Source organism: Prionailurus bengalensis, chromosome E1 (assembly GCF_016509475.1).
Source record: "Prionailurus bengalensis isolate Pbe53 chromosome E1, Fcat_Pben_1.1_paternal_pri, whole genome shotgun sequence".
Lineage (NCBI taxonomy): Eukaryota > Metazoa > Chordata > Mammalia > Carnivora > Felidae > Prionailurus > Prionailurus bengalensis.
Genome location: NC_057347.1, coordinates 20,694,361 through 20,715,308, shown reverse-complemented (window position 1 = coordinate 20,715,308; position 20,948 = coordinate 20,694,361). Strand labels below are relative to the sequence as shown.

Below are 20,948 nucleotides of genomic sequence, written 5' to 3'. Positions count from 1 at the left end.
AGATTCCAGCGCCCGTCCCCAGGGGGCGCTGCCGCCCCGCCGCCCAGCCCGGGCCCAGCGCGCGCCCGCGCCGCCCGCCGCGCGCGTGCGCGCCGCCCAGGTGAGGAGGCGGCGGCCTGCGCCGCGGCGGGGGCGGGCTGCTCGGCCGGCGGGGCGGGGCGGGGCGGGGCGAGGCGGAGCTGGAGAGGCCTGGCCGGGGCGGGGCGGGGCCGGGGCTAGACCAAGGCCAGAGGCGGGACCAGCCGCCGCCGTCTCCGTTTCGGTGTCCCGTCCCCCACGGCTCCGGGCAGCCGCCGCAGGAGAAGCGGAAACTGCCGGGTGCGCCGTGCCGGCCGAGAGCGCGCCGAGGAGCAGCGGGGCGGCCTCCGTCCGGCCCGGACCCGCCGAGCGGCGCGCGGCGCCCCCTCCCCCGCAGCCCCGCGCCCGGCGCCGCGGCCCCGCCCCGACCCCGCCCGAGCTCGCCGCGCGCCCCCCCGCCGGCCCCCCGCGACCCGAGCGCGCCCACCTGAGCCCGTCCGCGCCCACCTGAGCCCGTGCGCCGGCGCCATGGCGGAGCAGGAGAGCCTGGAGTTCGGCAAGGCGGACTTCGTGCTGATGGACACCGTCTCCATGCCCGAGTTCATGGCCAACCTCCGGCTCAGGTGAGGGCGGAGCGGCCGTGCGCCCGGGCGTGAGCCTGCGCTCTCCCGAGAGGGGGCGCCCTTGCGGTGCGGCGGGACTGGGGGTGTCAGGGGCGCGCCGAGCTCGAGGGATGGAGTGCGGCCGGATGGGGGTGTCTGGGGGCCCGCGGAGCTCGGTGGTCGCGTGTTCCCGAGAGAGGACGCCCGGGGTGTGGCCGCCTCGGAGTGTAAGGGGCGTGTCGAGCCCCGGGGCTGCGCCCTCGGGGAGACGGGTGTCCGGGGCGCAGTCCGGACGCGGGGGGGTGGGGGGAGGGGTGCGAGTGGTGTGCGGGCGGCCAGCGCGCGGCCCCAGGTGAGTGGTGTGGGCGGGCCGGGTGACCTAATGGAAACAAAGGTAAAGGAAAATAGGAACTTCGGGGAGAGTTGTGGCGGCCACGAAGGCCCTGGGGAGACTGGAGGGTTGTTGTGGAGAGAGACTCGGGTCTCATCCTGGTTTTACACTTGGTTCGTTTCTTTTTTTCTGGCGCGGTTCCATCCTGTCATTCAGGATGCTGTGGAGCGGTCCCTGAGCTGTCCCGGGACACTGGCTATTTTTTAGTTACTCTCCTAAACGTAATTAGACACGTTTCCAGACATCGAAGAGACTGCTCTGCTGGCCAGTGCCAAGATAAACTGTCTGAATTTGACAAGGCATTCATGGTTTCAGTTTTTTTCAAGCAGTTATGGATGGAGCCCTTGTGTTACCGACATCCTTGAGAATGTAGTCACGACTCAACGCCCAAAATGGGCTTCCAAGACTAATTTATTTTAAAAACCCTTCGACGTGTGATTATTTCACTCTTGATACAGTAAAATGTAAACAGAACTTTAAAGTAGTTTTGAAGGGCGCCTGGGTGGCTAAGTCAGTTAAGCTTCGGACTCTTCGTTTCGGCTCAGGTCATGATCTCGTGGTTTCTGCGCGGGAGCCCCGGGTGGGGCTGTGGCCGCCGACAGCACTGAGCCTGCTTGGGATTCTCTCTCTCCCCGTGTCTCTCTCTCTCTCTCTCTCTCTCTCTCTCTCCCCCTCCCTGCCCCTCCCCAGCTTTCTCTCAAAAAGATAAACATTAAAAAAATTTTTTTAAGTAGTTTTGATTTTATTTTGTTAGACATTACAATAAATGGAGTTTTGAAAATAACTGAGTCTTTTTTGGGGGGGGGAAGGAGGAGGTGTTTCCTGGAAGTTCTAGCCTCATTTCTTGTAAGGTTTATAGCTAAATATCACTCCAAAAGCTTATAAGGTAAAAGTCATGATCTAGGTTTGAGTGCTTAACTAACCCTGCTTCTTAGTATTAATTAACAAACTTTAAATTTTTTTTTTCAACGTTTATTTATTTTTGGGACAGAGAGAGACAGAGCATGAACGGGGGAGGGGCAGAGAGAGAGAGGGAGACACAGAATCGGAAACAGGCTCCAGGCTCTGAGCCATCAGCCCAGAGCCTGACGCGGGGCTCAAACTCCAGGACCGCGAGATCGTGACCTGGCTGAAGTCGGACGCTTAACCGACTGCGCCACCCAGGCGCCCCAATTAACAAACTTTAATTTAAGAATTTAAAAAATGTTTTTTGATCTTTGGAATTGCAGACCCCATAGGGTTTTCCTCTGCTTCTGGCCAGGCTTCCCAGAGTATGGAACAGGGGCACAGATCTGAGTTCTATACCTGCCAACTACAAACTGACCTTGAGCCAGTCTGTGTGTCTGAGTTTCCTAATTTGTAAAACAATGAGGATGTTCACAATTTTTCAGCGCTTACATTCTTTTCCGCTTTTGCATATCATTGGTTGCAAAGGAAGCATGGGGCTGGAATCTTAAGGAACATTATGAAAGTGAGCCTAACTTGGGGTGCCTGGATGGTTCAGTCGGTTAATCATAGGACTTGGGCTCAGGTCATGATCTCGCAGTCAGTGGGTTCAAGCCTGGCATCGGGCTCTGTGCTGACCAGCTCAGAGCCTGGAGCCTGCTTCAGATCCTCTGTCTCCCACTCTCTCAGCCCCTCCCCCACTCATGCCTTGTCTTTCTTTCTCTCTCAAAAATAAATAAGCATGAAAAAAAAATTTAAAGTGAGCCTAACTTGACTTTGCAGTTTGGTTCCACATTGTGCAAAGTACTTTAGGAGGTAAGGTGGGAGGTTCTCCAAAACTGTAAGATGTATCCTTACCCCTCAAAGAGGTGGCATGTCAATGAAGACAGGGAGAAAAGTGGAAATTTTTCTGTTGATTAAAATAAAAAGTTAAGAAAACAATAGAAGAGTTAAGCTTTATAGAGGTAAGGTGATTCTCGGCCAAGAAATTGTACAAATGAATTGTTCTGGAGATCAGAAGAGGGAGAGGTGCTCTAGGTTGGCTGGGAAACACAACATAGAGAAGTTCAGGTGAGTTGCAAAGGATGGGTAAGATTGGTCTAGGTGGAGAACATTCCAGGTGGATACAGTGGTGTGAGCAGAGGAGCGGAGGCGAGAAAGGTGGTTCTGTTTGGTGGTAGTGAATACACTAAGTTGTCTGAAGGAGAAGGAGTTGGTGTTGGGGAACTGTGGGAGGAATCACCAAGCTCATTCGAGCTAGAGTAGGGCTGCCTTCACACTCAGTCGCCAAGTCAGTCAAGGTCCTAGCTGTTCAGACATGTGCATGCATCTGTACGTGTCTCGCCTGTGTGTATAGCCGACAACTCTGAGAATTGGGTGCAATTGTCAATGTGCAGGTTCAGTGATTGTTCATGGTTTACTTCTAACTCGGGAGTAGTTGGTTCTCGGTAGCGATAAACACAGTCTCAGCAAAGGGTACTAGCAGTACCCTTGCCCTCCTCTTTTACCCAGGTGGAAAGCAGTCCTCTCTCTCCCTGATAGTCAGGATTTCCTATCACCCTGATATCCCTCCAGGCAGTTTTAGTGTTTAGTTGTGTCAGCTACTGGGCTTATGCTGTTGTGGCCCTTGGACATTTGTTTCACTTTGCAAAAGGTGACTGGAAACACTGCAGATCCAGATGCACTTATGTGACATAGAAGTGTTTTCATCTCTCGCGACACGGGTGGTTGGGCCATACCCCGTGTAGTTTATGGTCGTAGATAGGCAAAATTTGAGTATTTCATCTTTAAGTGGATGTGGGTGCATGAGCCCAATCATTCTTGCCTTTCCCAAGCTCTGGCTCCTTCTCTTACTCCTGTCAGGGGGGTCCTGTCCTCCGCTCTGCACCTGGCTCTTCTGCAAGGCCCTCTTCATTTGTGGTTTGTAACATAGTTAGGCACTGAACACTGTAGCTGTTTCAGGGGTCTGTAGCATCCAAACTCGATAGTAGTTTTCCTGATAGCAGCACCCAGCATGATGCTGGGTACATAACACATTTCCTGGTGACAGCATTTTTCTTGCACAGAGAGAGAAAAGAGAGAGAAAAGGTTAGTTCGTTAAAGGTTTTTTGACATTGTTCATTTGGAATTATCTTTTCATTTTGCTACTCTGCCGACCTTTCTTCCCCTCTTGGAAGAAAGTTGGTTTTTAGACAGCTGTCACAATTGATGTAACTTTCCCCCATGCTGTTATTATTTTCGAAAGTTGACGTCAGTGTGTGTCTGTGTGTGAGAATCAGATGAGGCAAGATTCAAGGGGTGATGTGTGTTAGTCTATCTGTGAAGGAGTTTCAATTTATATTTCTTACTCTCGTACGAAAAACTGCTAGTATTTTGAAGGTCACTTTCTTTCTGTCCTAGAAGTCCCTTGCTGGAGGAGATCTGTTCTATTTATTTCTTTTTCCCTTTTGGTGGAGGTGCTGGTGGCTTTGGTGGCAGTGGTGAGCTCCTTGCTGCATTTTCAAGGGACTGTGCCCAGGAGGGAGATGCCTGCGCAGACACCTCCCATCTCCGTGGTCAGGCCTGGTTCCTGTCAGCAACCCTAATGACCTGACCGCTTGCAGCGCCGGCCACAGTATTCCCACCATATTCTCTTTCTTTGCAGCCACTTCCTTTCGGGACCTGGAGCCCTTTGGTTGGTTCCTTTTCTCTTTGCTGGGCCGTTCTTGAACTTGAGCTCTTTCAGCACTAACAGCAGCCCTGCGCCCTCTCTCCAACTTAGAATCCCGGCAGAGCCAGCTGCATGGGACATCTGGTCCTCCTGTGCTCCCCTGCTCCCCACTCAGCCATATGTGTGTGTAAAAGGGAAAATGCAAGCCGCTGCTCAGGGCTGATGTTGGGCCAAGGACAGCATCCCAGGGAGATGTGCTCTTCACAGGGCAGCGAAATACACCGTGGGCTTCCAGGTGTCCTAACTTTGTTGGTGATGGTAGCTGTTTTGAGCATCAGGCATCTGCTCAGCCTCGTATCTTGGCTCCTTGGAAATTGAATTTTTCCTCCCCACTTTTCTTACCGGTTTTTCTCTTCCATATAAGCGGTCATTTGAAATCGTGACTGCCAAAGCTGCAGGCAACTTCTTTTAACCTAACACAACCTGTTATCAGACCCTTGCTTAGACCTGGGCTTCTCAACTCCAGCACCATTGACTTTGGGGCTTGGGTAATTCTTTGTTTTGGGGGGCTGTCCTGTGCATTACAGGATGTTTAGCAGCACCCCTGGACTCTACCTGCCAGATGCCAAGTAGGACCACTTCCTTCCCATTTATGACAACTGAAAATGTTTCCAGATACTGCCAAGTGTCCCCTGGGGGAGGGGTCAAATTATCCCCAGTTGAGAACCCCTGGCCTAGGTTGTTCTCACTGCCTGGAATATCCTCCTTCTTTCCTCACCCCTGCTCACATACTCTGCCTGTCACTCTTACTCGTCCTTTGAGACCCGTTCTGAGAAGTCTTTCCCAGTCTTCCAAGTCTGGATTAATTATACTCTTACCTGTGTCCCCAGGATACATGGACGCTTGGTCCTAACTGTTAAGAGAACCGGTCAGGTTATATTGTTGTTATCTGCATACCAGCCTTCCCACCAAATAATGAGGTCCTCAGAGACAGCCTATCCAGATGTGGATCCAGGTTTTGTGGTCCTTAAGACTCATTGCAATTGGGAGGGGGGACCATCTTTAAGAAAAGAGTATTAATTGTGAATGCCAAATTAGATATAGGATTTTGGAAGAGGACAGTGCCAGTAAGTGGCTGTGAAACAAACCCATCTCTGATCCTTTCCTGTCGTGCTGGGCACCTGTGTGTTCCATACATTTTTACATGAGTTAACTACGCCATCAAATGTTGGTTGATTATTCTTCAACCAGTGGAATTCTTAACTTAAAAAATGCACACAATCTTCTCAAAATATTGTTCTTATCTAATATAGTTTAACCGTGTGAGGGCAGGACAAATGAGTTGTAGAATTACACACATGCACGTACACACACACACACACACACACACACACAACCTCTGTACTCTTTCTCTGTGGCTGCTTGGTCATTTGGAAAATTTGGTGGGACAAAGGGTACCTCTTTCTTGCCCGGGGCAAAACCTGAGGTACTCTGGGTGGTCTTAAAGCATGTGTAAGTCTGCAGTTGGTGCAGAGTTCTAGTTAGAAATAACCATAGTCGGATTTACAGGAGAGGTGAATGGCACACTAAATCTTTTTGGCTTCCCCGTGAAATTCTTTGGCAACTACTTTCAGAGGCCTTCAGAAGAGGACAGTTTGCTCTGTGCCTGTTTTGCACGTTGGCCTCATATTGGGACAAAAATGAGCATTTGGGTTTTGGAGCTTCCATTTGGAGTGAATCACCCTGCCGTCTTGTTTCCTTTCCTACTCTGTGACAGACTTCCAAGACTATTTTTATTCAGGGTCATTTGTTGACCCTGGAGACTTCTGCTGAATTTAGCTCCCAAGTAGAGCCAGATGTGGGTGGAATTGAGCACTCAGAAGCAGCTACTGGGGCGTTGCAGCACGGTTTCTGAAGGGCTCCGCTTCCACATGAGAGAGGTGGGCTTTGGCCTTCTGCTTGACTTGCAGACAAAAGATGGAGAGTCTGGTATAGACAGAAGTGTGTTTACTTAATGTTCCACATGCAAGTGGTATGCACTATGAGTTATCCCAGTGTGGACAGCTGATGGGTTGCCATTCTCACCGAAGTCTGAGCCAACTCAGCAAAAAGGACCCTGTCTCAAGGACTGGCCCCATTGTATGATGATTCTGTCATTCATTGCCGTGTTGCTTTGGGGACTGGATTGGGTTTTTGCGTCATTGCCCAGCCACTGCTAAGTCCATCTCGTGGGGGACTCTTCTGTCAACAGTGGCTCTAGCCCCATTGGTGGCGAGCCTCACTAACATAGCTTATGAAAATGGCAGCTGTACTCTCATACAGAGGTTCAGAGGGTCACAGCATTTAAAAATATACATTCTAAGCCTCTGTCTTTTTGTCTATTAAATTCTTTGGTCAAGATGATAGTCTTATTTCCTCTGGGAAGCAGACTCCTGTTTGTTCAACTGCTATATATAATTACTGGTTAGATCTCTTAATAGAATAGCATTACCCAAACTTTAGTTTGGGGCACTTATGGGAAGAAGAAAAGGTGGAGTGTGCTTGTTCAGGGCATGGGGCTCAAGGGAAAGAGCACAGGATTTGAGACCCAACTGACCGAGTTCAAATCCTGGCCTCACTTCTGCTCTTTTTAGCATTATGACTTAGGGTAAGTTAATGTCCCTAAGTTTCAGTTTCTTTATGTATAAAATGATTGCCTTTTAGGGTTATTGGGATGAAATCACGTGATATGTAAAAAGTGCATGGTTAGTGCTTGGTACACAATTCCCTCTCAACTAATGTTAACTGTCTTCCTGAATCCTTCCCATATGGCCTTGCCTCCCTGCCCTGACCTCATAACTGATCCAAAAGCTAGCTGTTTTCACCTCTTCCTTCCTCACTAAGACAAATTCATTTGGTTTTATTTGGGAGGGGCAAAGATGAAAAATATTCTAGATGAAGTTGGGGTTATCTAGTGGAGAGGGCAACAGCATTGGAGATAAACACATCTTCACCTTACATCTCTGTCCACTTACTACCACCCATGTGGCCTTGGACAAGTTACTTAGCCTCCCTGAGCCTCAGTTTTTTCATCTGTAAAGATGATGTTATTGTGAAGATTGTATTATAGCACCAGTAAAGCACCCAACATCATTCCTAATGTGCTGTGACTCTAGTCTTTGGGAAGACGAAGCAGAGTGGATCCTCAGCGGGTGGTCCCCAGCTCTGTCTTCTCAGTCTGCCCTGTGGACCAAGCACTGTTGCTATTCCCAGTCCCCTCCATAACTGTCACCCTGAACGTACTCATTCCTAATCCTGCTCCTCCAGGTGTGCCACCGTTTAGTCTCCAGAAGTTGTAAACTCTTTGGAAAAGGAAATCAGTTCTTCATATTACTCATAAATATTCCAAACTATTTTATTCTTTGTGTCTATTGTTCTCTGTTTTTACAAAGGTTGGTGACTTTGGTGCCTGAAATCCCCAGGTGCTATAGCTGGGTGGTGAACTTCAAGGATAGTCTTTAAAAAAAAAGTCTGCTGGGCACCTGGGTGGTGGTTAAGGGTCTGACTTTGGCTCAGGTGGTGATCTCATGGTTCATGAGCCCTGCATTGGGCTCTGTGCTGACAGCTCAGAACCTAGAGCCTGCTTTAGATCCTGTGTTTCCTTCTCTCTGCCCTTCCACTGATCGCGCTCTGTTTCTCTCTCAAAAATAAATAATACACATTTAAAAACTTTTTAAAAATCCGTAGTTTGTTTCCTTATATGATTATAATATATATGCATATATATGTGTGTGTACACATGTGTGTGCATGTGTGTGTGTATATATGCAGATACACACATATGTCTATAATTTAAGCTTTTAATTCCAGTTAACATACAGTGCTATGTTATTTTCAGGTATACGATAAGGTAATTGAACATTTACGTACAACACCCAATGCTCATCACAGCAGGTGCACTCCTTAATCCCCATCACCTGTTTCACCCATCCCCTCCCACATCTCCCTTCTGGTAACCATCGGTTCTCTATAGTTAAGAGTCTCTTTCCTTTTCTTTCTTTCTTTCTTTCTTTCCTTCTTTCTTTCTTTCCTTTCCTTCTTTCTTTCTTTCTTTCTTTCTTTCTTTCTTTCTTTCTTTCTTTCTTTCTTTCTTTGTTTCTTTTTCTTTCTTTTTCTTTCTTTCTTTCTTTCTTTCTTTCTTTCCCTCGCTCTCTCTAAGTTTATTTATTTTGAGAGAGAGAGAGAGAGAGAGCAAGTGAGCAAGAGCAGGGGAGGGGCAGAGAGAATCCCAAACAGGCTCTGCACTGTCAGTGCAGAGCCCTCCACAGGGCTCAAACTCATAAACCGTGAGATCATGACCTGAGCCAAAATCAAGATTCAGATGCTTTACCAACCTAGGCACCCCAAGAGTCTGTTTCTTGATTTGTCCCTCTCTCTCTTATTTTTTTTCCCTTTGCTTGCTATCTTTCTAAAATGCCACATATGAGTGAAATCATAGGTTGTCTTTCTCTGACTTATTTTGCTTAGCATTATAGACCTTATGTATTTTTAGTATAATCTCCTCGCTTTAAAACTAGCAACTACTTTGGGAGGCACCTGGGTGGTTGGTTCAGTTGGTTAAGTGTCCAACTCTTGATTTCGGCTCAGGTCATGATCTCATGGTTCATGAAATGGAGCCCCACGTCGGGCTCTGCACTGACAGCGTGGAGCCTGCTTGGGATTCTCTCTCCCTCTCTCTCTGCTCCTCCCCTGCTCACACAAGCTGTCTCTCTCTCTCTAATAAATAAACACTTATGCAAAAAGCTAGCACTACTTAAACTCTTGCTGTGTGCTTATCACTCTAGTGGGTACTTTGGTGAGGGTTACTTTTTAAAAGGTCATTCTTTGGGGGATAGCTGAATTGGGAGTAGAAGATAACTTAATATCAACATAGCATATTTTTAAAACAGTGCTGGTGATAGTGTGTGAAGGGCTCATGTGTTAGACAGTAATATTCTGAGGGAATTCAGACAGCGAGAAAATGGGGTTGGGAGTGGGGAGGACGTGCTCTGTGGCAGGGGTAGAACACAAGCAGACCCTTGGAAGTAGAAGGATGGCGTCTTACTTGGAAACAACCCGGGTCCTGCTGCCTGATGGCTCACAACACACTAGCCTTCTTTCCTTCTCTCTTGCCACCCACTCTCAGCACGAGTGGGCTGGCCCTGCTGCTAGCCAGCTTCCACTGCTCCGGATATTTTCCCCTACATCGTCTGCACTTTTTTCATTCCGTCTTCTACTGCTCCCAAACTCTCCCAACTGGAGACAGAGTTAGGTTGATAAGAATTCTCTTACATTGGCGTCAGTTTGCTCTGTCCTTTTTTCAGACGCCTGGTCAGGATCAGTTAGAAGGAGGGAGTGAGCATCTAACTTCTGAGAAAGTTTTGCAGCAGGTAACTGTTCAGGGACCAGGCAGACCTGGGGTGGAGAACTGAGCTCTGGTGGGTTGTGGGGGTGGGGATGGGCAGGATATGGTGGGAGCTCAGTTCATTCTTGGGAGGCACTCTGATGACAGGGAGGGTGCCAGAGAAAAACTTTGCTCAATTAAAAAATTTTATCTGTGACTCATCTTTGGGCCTAGAAGAGGGAAATGGAATTTTTTTAATTTATTTTGTGTCTAATTACAAAACTTCCAAGATTCAGCACCCAGACTGCGTGGTGAATACTGTGATCATTCCATTGTGGGTTAAAGAGACATTTGTGAGTCAGCCTGTGAACCTAATCATGGCTTTCAATATTTCTTGGTGAAATAGAATGGTCTACTTTTGTGGAAAGTAGACCATGTTAAAGTGAAGGGCTCTGATAAGTGACTTCAGTTGATGGAGACATGATTCGAGAGCATCATCTGATTCCTCCTTGGTGCTTTGCCCACCTTCCAGTCTCCTTATTATCTAACCTCACCCCTGAAAATATCCCAGTTTATATCCCAGGCACAGCTGCTCATGTGGAACTGGTTACTGTTACATCTGAACAGGACCTCCTTCATTTCCCTTATGTTTCTGCTCCTCGGTGCTCCGTACAGAAGTGTATTTCACTTAAAGAAGATGAAAGCATTAACTCTAGTAAAGCTATTTTGCTTTACTAAAAAGATTGTTTACTGCTTGCTGAACATAGCTTTTTCCAAAAAAGACACAGGCCAATTCATAGTGGTAAAAAAACAAAAACAACAACTTCTGGAATAGATGGAAAAACCTATCACGGAGCGAACACAAGTTTGCTTTCATTCCTCTCCTCCCTGTGTCTCCCACGGCCATATTACGAAGACCTGGTTGGGGAGGGCACCATGCCACTTATATACACAAGGGTCACATAAGCGCTAGAAGCAAATGAGTTAGTGAAAAAATGGCTTCATCTAAAACAATGAAGCAAACACCAAGAGAAACTCAAACAATTTTTTTCCCCTCTGACCACAAAGTCTGCTTTGAGTAACTTGTACAATAGAAGATCGTCCGTAGCGGGGTCAGGGTGATGGCGAATGACTATCTCAAACCGCTGCTTTGTGTTCAATATAAAGTCAAGAAAAATTTTATAGTCAATTAAAAAAAAAGTCAAACTCTTTTAAAAAAAAAAAAAGCTTGCATTTATTTTGAATAACCCTAAAATTGGTCATGTTTTAGTTTGGACTTTTATGGACATCTAGGTCATTTAAAATTTTTTTTAATAAGAATAGTCCTTGATACGAGATTGAGTTAGCCTGATTCTGCCACCCTAGCCCATGTTCCTTATAATTAAGCAACCTTACCAAAAAAAACAAAGAAAGCAAAATAACAAATCTGTAGAGTGAATGTCAGTAGGTACCACTCTGAAGCATTTCTAGCTCCGTTCAACCTGTCCTGTCATATTTCTCATATTTGTGCCCTGCTTCTGATCTCCAAGTCCTGAGGGCAAGAACTTTATCTTAAGAAGATGAAGTCTTCTTTGTCTCCAAAGGCTCATTTCCATGCATTAAGGACAAAATGTTATCCCCTCTAAAAACGAATGAAGAAATGAATGTATAATATTTCTGCGTCTTTGATTCCTGCCTGAACTATGTATCTATTGTATTTTATATAATTGTATAATCGCATTTTTCTGTTGTTGTGACTCCAGTCTTTGGGAAGATAGGAAAATGAAACTGTCATTGCTCTTGGAAAAAAACACACTCAAATAGATAAGTTTTTGCGAAATGGTAGACCTGTTTTTTCCTTTGAAAGGGCTAATAGAACTCAGACATATGAAGCCTCATATCTTATAAGAGGAAGACGGGGGCGCCTGGGTGGCGCAGTCGGTTAAGCGTCCGACTTCAGCCAGGTCACAATCTCGCGGTCCGTGAGTTCGAGCCCCGCGTCGGGCTCTGGGCTGATGGCTCAGAGCCTGGAGCCTGTTTCCGATTCTGTGTCTCCCTCTCTCTCTGCCCCTCCCCCATTCATGCTCTGTCTCTCTCTGTCCCAAAAATAAATAAACGTTGAAAAAAAAATTTAAAAAAAAAAAAGAGGAAGACGTTCTCACTGGTGCTGTGACCTTGAGCTGTCTTATGTTGTTGCTTACCTTGGCAAATTGACTACCTTTTTACCAGCTTTCTATAGTTTTGTATCTTTGTGGAATATCTCTAAGCCACATGCTTTTATACAGCAGATCCAGGGTCTGAACTGATGCAGGTAGGTGCTGTCTTGTGTCTGCCTTCCGTGGTGTCCCTGGAGGTGCCTGAGAGGCAGGCGCGGAGTAGGACTTCAGGCCTCCTGCTCCTCTCTGCTTCCTGCACAGCAGCTCTACTTCTTACATACTGGGGTTCCCAGACACTTTTGTTCGGAAGGGAATGCTATCCCGTTGGAAAAACAGTTTGAAAACCACTGTTCCAGGTGATCGCTTTCCAGATGGCTTTTCTCCTTACAAACATACACAGTTAGAAATATGTCCAACCAAAATGATTTAAAAAGTGGCAGTGCAGTATAAAGTAATGAGCAAAGGAAATAAATTTAGTCATCCAAATTTAGACATGGCTGTATTATACTCTTCGACTTCTACTTCCTTCAGTTTACTTCAGTTCTCTGGGCCACTCTAGTCTTAAACGGGCCTGGTCCCTACTGCAAGGTCATTTTGGCAGATGAGATAACAGGTGGGTTATTGTTCTTAACACATCCTACTCAAATGTCAGTGCTGTCTCATTTTTGCTTCCTTTTATGGAAGATGAAGAATGCAAGTTAACTTTTTTCCTCAGTGACTTAGATCATCATGATCCTAGTTAGGAATAATTGTTTTCATGCCCTTGGGATTTATTGAAATACGTGTAATGTTTTGCTCCACACCAAATTGATCTAAACAGTTCAACTTTTTTTTTTAATGTTTATTTTTGAGAGAGGGAGAGAGAGAGAGACAGAGAGAGAGACGGTGCAAGTGGGTGAGGGGCAGAGAGAGAGAGAGACACAGAATACACAGCCTGGTGTGAGCTGTCAGCACACAGCCCGACGCGGGGCTTGAACTCACAAACTGTGAGATCATGGCCTGAGCAGAAGTCAGACACTTAACCGACTGAGCCACCTAGGCGCCCCTAAACGGTTTAACTTTTTAGTGTATATTGGGTAAGTTTCTACAGTTTCTTTCAGTGAATTCTTTTTCTGTGAATTCTCTCTTCCCTCTTAATTTGTTTGTTTAATCTGTGCTTATAGGAAGGTATATAAAAAAGGAGTTAATGTGTTCTCATGAGGACTGAGGAACTGAACTGGGTACATCACTCATAGGGCATGAGTTTGGAGACCTTTGTTTTCTATCTTCTCTGCTCAGAGTTTTTTTGTTTTTGTTTTTGTTTTTGTTTTTGTTTTCCCATGGCTTTGATGCATTTGGCTGGAAAGGCAGGTAGGCCAAGGCTGAGTTCTGAGTAGATAAGGTGCTACTCTAAAATGTATTGCTGCTGTTGGTATTTGAATTATTTGTGTGGTTGAACAAACCAAAGTATGATGAGTGGACTTCTCCACACCATGTGAACTTCAGTGTGAACTTCGTGATTGCTTGTTGATTTGTGACAGGCAGCAGTTGAAGGCAGACTTTGTCACTGTTCGCATCCCTGCTTCTTAGTTTCCTGTTTCATCTGGAAGCTTTACTGAAAAAGAGACTCTTTCTTGAACTTCTTGATTTATTCTGGGATGGTGGTTCTCAAGTTTGGCTTGTATGAGAATTACTCAGCTTTTGGAATATGTAGATGCCCTGGACTCTCCATCCTGGAGCTGCAGGTGTATTCAGCCTGGTTTTTCACTGCACAGTTGTGTTCTATTGCAGCTAAATGGGCCGTGACTGTAATGTGAGCCGACTGGTATATTAACAAATGTATCCAAACAATCAGCATTCTTAGTTCTGTTGTGATTATTAAATCAATTAATTATTTGATAGTCATACTTTATTCTTCATCCTGACAACATGCTTTCTGTTCTTTTATCCAGTGGTTTTGGTTGCCCACTGTTATCATACTATATTTTTCTTTCTGTCACTAGATTGTCCGTACAAAAAAAGTATAATCATACCATCCTGGTTAATTCCTTGATATATTTCCTTATGATATTTTGAACATATGTAAATTTATAGATTTTAAAATTTGGAATCTTCATGCTTATACCAGATATAATTTTGTAAATAGTTTTCTCATATGATAAAGTATCTTCAGCATTTTTCCATGTTACTAAGTTGTCTTTGAAAGTACAATAGCAACCATGGCTGCTTTGTCTTGCCTGGGGATGCAAGGGAACCAGGCAGACGCAGTTTCTTGTCCCATGGAGCTGACAAACCAGCAGGGGAGACACACAGAATTGGCAAACAAAAGAATAATAGTAATACATAGTAATAGGCTCTATGAAGGGCAAGCACAGGGTCCCCTCATGGGAAAATGGCAGTGGCGTGTGTGCGGTAGGTGTGCATGTCACAGACGAGGCACTTCACGAGGAAGCCGGCTTCCCCCGAGATCAGAAGGCTGAGGAATCTGTGCGGGGGAGGCAGGTGTGCAGAGTGGGAATGAGCTAGGGAGGGCAGTTCGGGCCAGGCAGAGTGAATCACGGGGGAGGGAGAGAGGGAGATAGTGACAGATGGACGCTTGGTGTTTTCAGAACCCGAAGGGCATCCAGTGAGGCCAGAGTCTCCAAGCAGAGTGGGGCCAGGCCATGATGGAGCGCTGTCAGGGCCCACACTTTGCCAAGGGCCTTTGGGAAATGAAGGATTCAAGCTTTGGGTACACTGGAAGCGACTGTAGGGCTTTACCCTCCTTGCAGTCACTTCAGGGTGATAGCATACTTTGAAGTCTGGGCTTTCTTAGTTTAGTAGCCAGAATTCCCTGGGTCTGATGGCTGTTCTGAATGTTTGTTTTTGTCCGGTTGGGGAATAGAGTGCGGAGTTGGCGATGGCTTTCTATACTTTCCTTCGGCGATAGTAAACACAAATACAGTCCTGTTTTGATCTGTAGTCTGACAAAGCTATTTCTTGGAGTAGTCAGCCCAAGAGCAGTGCTTTTGTTGGTCTGAAATCAGTCAATCTTGACGGTAACTAATAGGCTACTACTGATTTTCGGGGGCTTTTTTTTTCTTTTCTGATGTTATGCCTCAAGCAATAGAAGAATTCTGAGCCATGAAGTCTCTGAGTCATAGAATTTTAATGCCAGGAGGGAACCTGGAGGTTATCTCACTGATGTAAAGATACATGGAGTTCAGAACACAGAAAGTATGCGATTTGTCCAGGATTCTTTTCTCAGTTAGTGGCCTGGTTACTGCTAGAGCAAAAATTTCCTATATCCTAGCTGTGTATTTATTCTTTTGCTTTTCCTCTCTCAGCTCCATTGCTTTGGAATCAAGTAGCAGTTCTTAAACTTCCTTTATGATTACTCACTTAGAACATGCTTGCTTAAAATGATCTGAACAGGTTGAGACAATGGAAAAGCTAACAATGTAAATAATAAGTGAGTCTCTAGTTCTACTGAAGGGCAACGATATAAACACAAAATAACATTGAGAGAGTGCCAACGATGAGGGTTTTATAGCCTATGCTATGCGTCAACATTGCTCTGGAAATGTAGACTTGGAACTTCTCCTCTGGCTCAATTCTGCCTCTCCTGGAGGGCCGAGTAGTTCCCACACCACCCAGCGTCAGTTAGAATGTTGTTGGCTGCAACTAAAAGAAAACCTGAACAAACCTGCCGACACAAAAAGGAAACCTACTATCTCACACAAGCAGAAGTGATAAGGGAGGCTCTGGCCAGTCCTCAAGGGCTCTGACTCCACTAGTCTGATTATCTCAGGCCTGCCCTTCTTTTTATGCTGGTTTTGTCCTCAGGCTGGTGAAAGGCTGGTGGAAGGTGATTGGGGTGGTTCCCTGTATCCCACCCAGACCCCCTCACCTCCAGAGGAAGGAGAGGGGAACATGTGCTGGTCTTGTGTTTCCCTCTTAGGAAGTCCCTGCGAGATGTCCTCACATCTCCTTGGTCAGCATTTGCTCACACGCAGATTATTGAACCCGTCACTGGTTCGGAGGAATGTGGTTATCACGATTGATTTGGAATAGTCAAGAGCTGAGGATAGAGTTCACTTTTCCTGAAGCACCTGACTGTGTGGAAGGGAGTAGATACCAGAGCAAAATCAGATTCCTTGTTCTTTTAAGGAGGAATGAATTTTAGGGACAGAATAGGACACTGGAGAGGCCACCAAGAGTACCTACTGTATATACTTTTACAGGCTGTGCAGACAGAATGGTGCTCACTCAGGAAAGAGTGCTCGGTGGGATGGGCGCACTTGAGACCACGTCACTGAGGAATGACTGAAGGAACCGGACAGGAGACATGATAACCGTGCTGTGTCTTCCATTACCACCGTGCAGTTCTCCGGTTCTCAGTGGGCACCAACTGTGTGGCTTACAAGTTTAAAGTGCACAGTTCTGGCATTATCTACACAGAGATGGCATCAGATCCCACAGATTAAAGGCTGGGTCCCACCAGACTGCCCCCCACTTCAAGACACCAGCCCCAAGTCCAGGGTGTCACTTGTGCTTCTGACCAACCAGCTGTAAATAGGAGATTGCTGTGACCCCTTCCTCAAGTTTGACTGATTTGCTAGACCAGCTCTCAGAACTCAGAGAAACATTTACTTGTTTGCCTTTTCCAAATAAAGAGCATAATAAGGGCTGCAGGTGAACAGCTAGATGAAGAGGTGCAGAGGCCAGAGTCCGGAAGCATCCTAAGCATTGGAGCTTCTGTCCCTCCACACTGTGGAATATTATAGGTCACACTGGAAGAACACGGCTGTGTATGTATTGGCTAGAAAGTATGTCAGGTATGTGATATAGTTAATGAAATAAGTGGTATAATTCCTTTTTTTTTTTTTTTTTTTTTTTTTTTTTTTTAATTAAAGAGGTGAGTAGCATTCCTTTTTGCATTAAAACAGAAAGAAGCAAGATGAGCATGGGGTATTTTGCTGTGCCGGAAAACAAGGAAGTCCTCAGAGAATGATGGAAATGTAAAGGAGACATAGAAACCAGCTTGAAGGAGCTCCCATTGTCCAAATCGGGGTCAGTTTGAGCATCAAGCTGAAATGGGAAACTACAGTCCATACTTACATAAACTAATAAATTAACAACTGGGACTTTGATGAGGAATGAGATATTTACTTAGTATCTCCCTACAAAATGCTCATTAATTAATGTCACAGAAAAAAAAGAATGTTGTTACAGTGAAGCCTGGCAGACACTGCTTTAATCATGTGACCAAAAGAAACAGCATCAGTAATGGGACAAATCCGATCGCATACCATGTGCACAGATGCAGTGGGAATGCAGTATCATTTCTGTGACATTCCTGCTGAAGGTGCATCACCTGAATGTAAGCAGAGCAAACATCCGGCAAATTCAAATTGAAGGACAGTCTACAAAGAAACTAATCTTCAAAAATGTCAAGTTAATGAAAAGGAAATACTGAAGAAACATTCTAGAATGAAGGAGACTAAAGAGACATAAAGGTAGAAACATGACTCTGAGCTGGATTCTTTATAAAGGACATTATTGAGACATTTGGTAGCATTTGAATGGAGCTTGAGAATTCATTGTTCGTAAATGTATCACACTTGAATTTCCTGGTTTTGATGATTATGTTGTGGTTGTGTGGGAGAATGTCATTGTTTGCAGGAAATATATATGAATGGGTGGTGGGGCATCAGGTCAAAATCACTGTCAAGTAGTTCAGCAAGGAAGAAGGTACTTGCAAGTTTTTTGGTTTTTTTGGTTTTGGTTTTGGTTTTGGTTTTTTTTTTTTTTTGGTAAGTTTGAGGTTTTTTGTTTTTGTGTTTTTCTTTTTGTTTTTTAAGTAACTTCTACCTAACATCAAACAGGTTCTGAAAGGATGTGTGGTGAGTTTCTGGTTATGGGGATTTATTGAAACTGAAGTTGGAGGTCTACTCACCAAGATTGTTGTAAAGGGGTGTCATGCATCTGTAAGGTTGCTTTACATGGCCTCTGAAGCCCCAAATTCTAAGATTCTGGGTGTCTCAATGCATATTTTAAAGTAATAGTTGAATTTATTAAATGATGCTTATGCCTTAAGTTATTAGGAATCAAATGAGATTGACTTTTTATTCAACAGGTATTATCTAAAACTTTTTGCTAGGGGCTCCTGGGTGGCTCAGTCGGTTGAGCGTCTGACTTCGGCTCAGTTCATGATCTCATGGCTCGTGAGTTTGAGCCCCGCATCGGGCTCTGTGCTGACAGCTCAGAGCCTGGAGCCTGTCTCGGATTCTGTGTCTCCCTCTCTCTCTCTGCCCCTAACCCACTAGCATTCTGTCTCTGTCCCTCTCAAAAATAAATAAACATTAAAAAGAATAAAAACAATAAAAAAAACTTTTTGCTAGAGACTATATACTAAGAACCATATGTAGCTCCCTACAAGTTTGTGATATACTTGGGTGAAAAGGGCATTGACATAAAAAAAGTATATGACTTCCATAGAGTAGTATAGAATAAATGCCAGGTTGTTGGTACCAACATTATGCAGTTCAGACCAGGGGGATGTTTCTGTGAGCTTTGGAGATTAAGGAAGGCCTCTCTGAAGGTGTGAGATGGGGCTCAGTGTAGAGCATGAGTAAGACTGAGGTATGCATGACCTAAGAACAGCAGGAAGAGCATTCCTTGCAGAAGTCCTCTGTGAATGGTGCGATGTGTTCAGGGACCAGGAGAAGACGAGTCGGACAGGTTTGGGGGGTTCATATAGGAGAGCCCTGCTTTCAGATCACTATAGTTAGAGAGACAGGACTAGCTTCCATAAAAGGGAAAATGAGGAGGAAACTATGATTGCGATAGCTATGAGACATAAGGCACTGTGTTAGATGGTTCCTAATTCATTTAATTCATTCATTCATTCATTCATTCATCTCTTTTAATCTATTCAGTTCTACAAGATAGTTGTTACACTCATCCAGACGTGAAACATGTATTCAGAGAGAGAAAATGACTTTCTCAAAGTCACATTGCTAATTTAAGAAGCAGTTTGAATTTGAAACCAGATTGGCATGACTTCAAAGCCCGTACCCTTTCTCCTACCTGTGCTGCTGCTCACATAAGGAAAGGAGCAGGGGCAGTGATACAGAATAAGGATCCTGACTATATGGGTAGATATTGAAACCAGTGTTGGAAAAAGGAGAACGCCTCTCCCATTGAGATCAAGGTGCCCATGGGACATGTCCGTGGGATGTAGATCATCAAAAAGAGGCCAGAGAGTGAGCAAAGGGCCACAGGCTGAACCCTGAGGAAATCTACATTTAAGGGACAGTCAGAAGAAGGATTCTAACAGGAACCTGAAGCGGAGCATCCAGGGAGGTTGGAAGGAAACAGCAGAGTGTGCTATCCCAGAGGCCAAGAGAAGGGGAGTGTGGGCGGTGGGGGTGAGCGCTCCAGAGGTCAAGGAAGAGGAGTCTGGTAGATACAGTGCTGGGGAGTGCCTTGGAGACTTGAATGAGCACGGCCTCCTTGGGGGGCAGAGGTGGAAGGCAGTCAGTGGGGTGAACAGTGAGTGGTGGGGGTGAAGAGGTAGAATCGGCTAGTGGTGGTGCGGCTTTTAAGAAGTTTGCTCTGAGGGAAGGAGAGAAGCCACAGCTAGAGGAGGTTGTAGATGGGTTTTTGCTTTTCTGTCATTTTTAAGCCTGGAGACTTGAATATGAGTAAATGGTGAAGGGAAGGAGGCAGGCCAGAGAGCAGTTTGAGGGAGGAGAGAGTCTAATCAAAGGGTGAGACCCCTGAGGGGATGAGAAGCCAAGTGCTGGAATCTGGAGAATCAGTGGGGGTCAGGATGTGGAGGAAGGGAGCTGCTGAGCTTGTGGTTTAAATGCTCTCTCTCTCTCTACCTCCCGTGAATCAGAAACCTTTCTGTGCCCATGCACGGCGACCTCACCGACCAGAGCATAGCTGCATGGTCCACGGCATTTCCAAAACAACCTCATCCACGAATAGCACCTGCATGCACATCTGGGTGATGGCAACTCAGGTTGTTTAAAACTGCTCGATTCAGTGCTGTCTGTATGTTGCTATTTGTTCTGAAATATCTTCCATAAAAGCAGATGTAAAAGGGGGCGCCTGGGTGGCTCAGTTGGTTAAGCAACCGACTCTTGATTTTGGCTTAGGTCATGATCTTACAGTTTGTGAGATCGAGCCCTGTGTGGGGTTCTGCACTGACAGCATGGAGCCTGCTTGGGATTCTCTCTCCCCCACTCTCTGCTCCTCCTTTCTCTCTCTCAAAATAAATAAACAAACGTGGGGCGCCTGGGTGGCTCAGTCGGTTAAGCGTCCGAATTCAGCTCAGGTCACGATCTCGCGGTCCGTGAGTTTGAGCCCCGCGTCGGGCTCTGTGCTGACCGCTCGGAGCCTGGAGCCTGTTTCAGATTCTTTGCCTCCCTCTCTCTCTGCCCCTCCCCCGTTCATGCTCTGTCTCTCTCTGTCTCAAAAATAAATAAACGTTAAAAATAAACAAACAAACAAACAAATGTAAAAAAGACAAAATGATTGTAAAAGGAGAATGAGAATGAATCCACCCTCAGGCAGTGAAAGCTAGTCCTGTAGCCCATAATAGCAGGGGACAAAGAGTGTGAGCTTCAGCTTCACACTGTGCCACAGGGCACCTGGATGGCTCAGCTGGTTATGCGTCCGAACCTTGGTTTTGGCTCAGGTCATGGTCCCAGGGGGGATTGAGCCCCTTGTCGGGCTCCTCGCTGGACGTGGAGCCTCCTTAAGATTCTCTCCCCCCCTCTCTCTCTCTGCCCCTCTCCCTTGCTCACTTCTTTCTCTCAAAATACCAAAACCAAAACAAACAAACACAAAGAAACAAAGTGTATGCGCCACACTT

At 45.9% G+C, this 20,948-nt stretch overlaps 1 protein-coding gene across 1 annotated transcript in view; it reads left to right on the top strand.

Moving 5' to 3' along the window:
• Positions 1-240: 240 nt before the first annotated feature.
• The window catches only part of MYO1D (myosin ID), a 361,516-nt gene continuing 340,808 nt past the window's right edge, over positions 241-20,948 (top strand). The window contains exon 1 of the mRNA XM_043583686.1: positions 241-641. Coding sequence (XP_043439621.1) covers positions 547-641 — 95 coding nt within the window. The 5' untranslated portion in view covers positions 241-546. The remainder of the gene's footprint in view (positions 642-20,948) is intronic.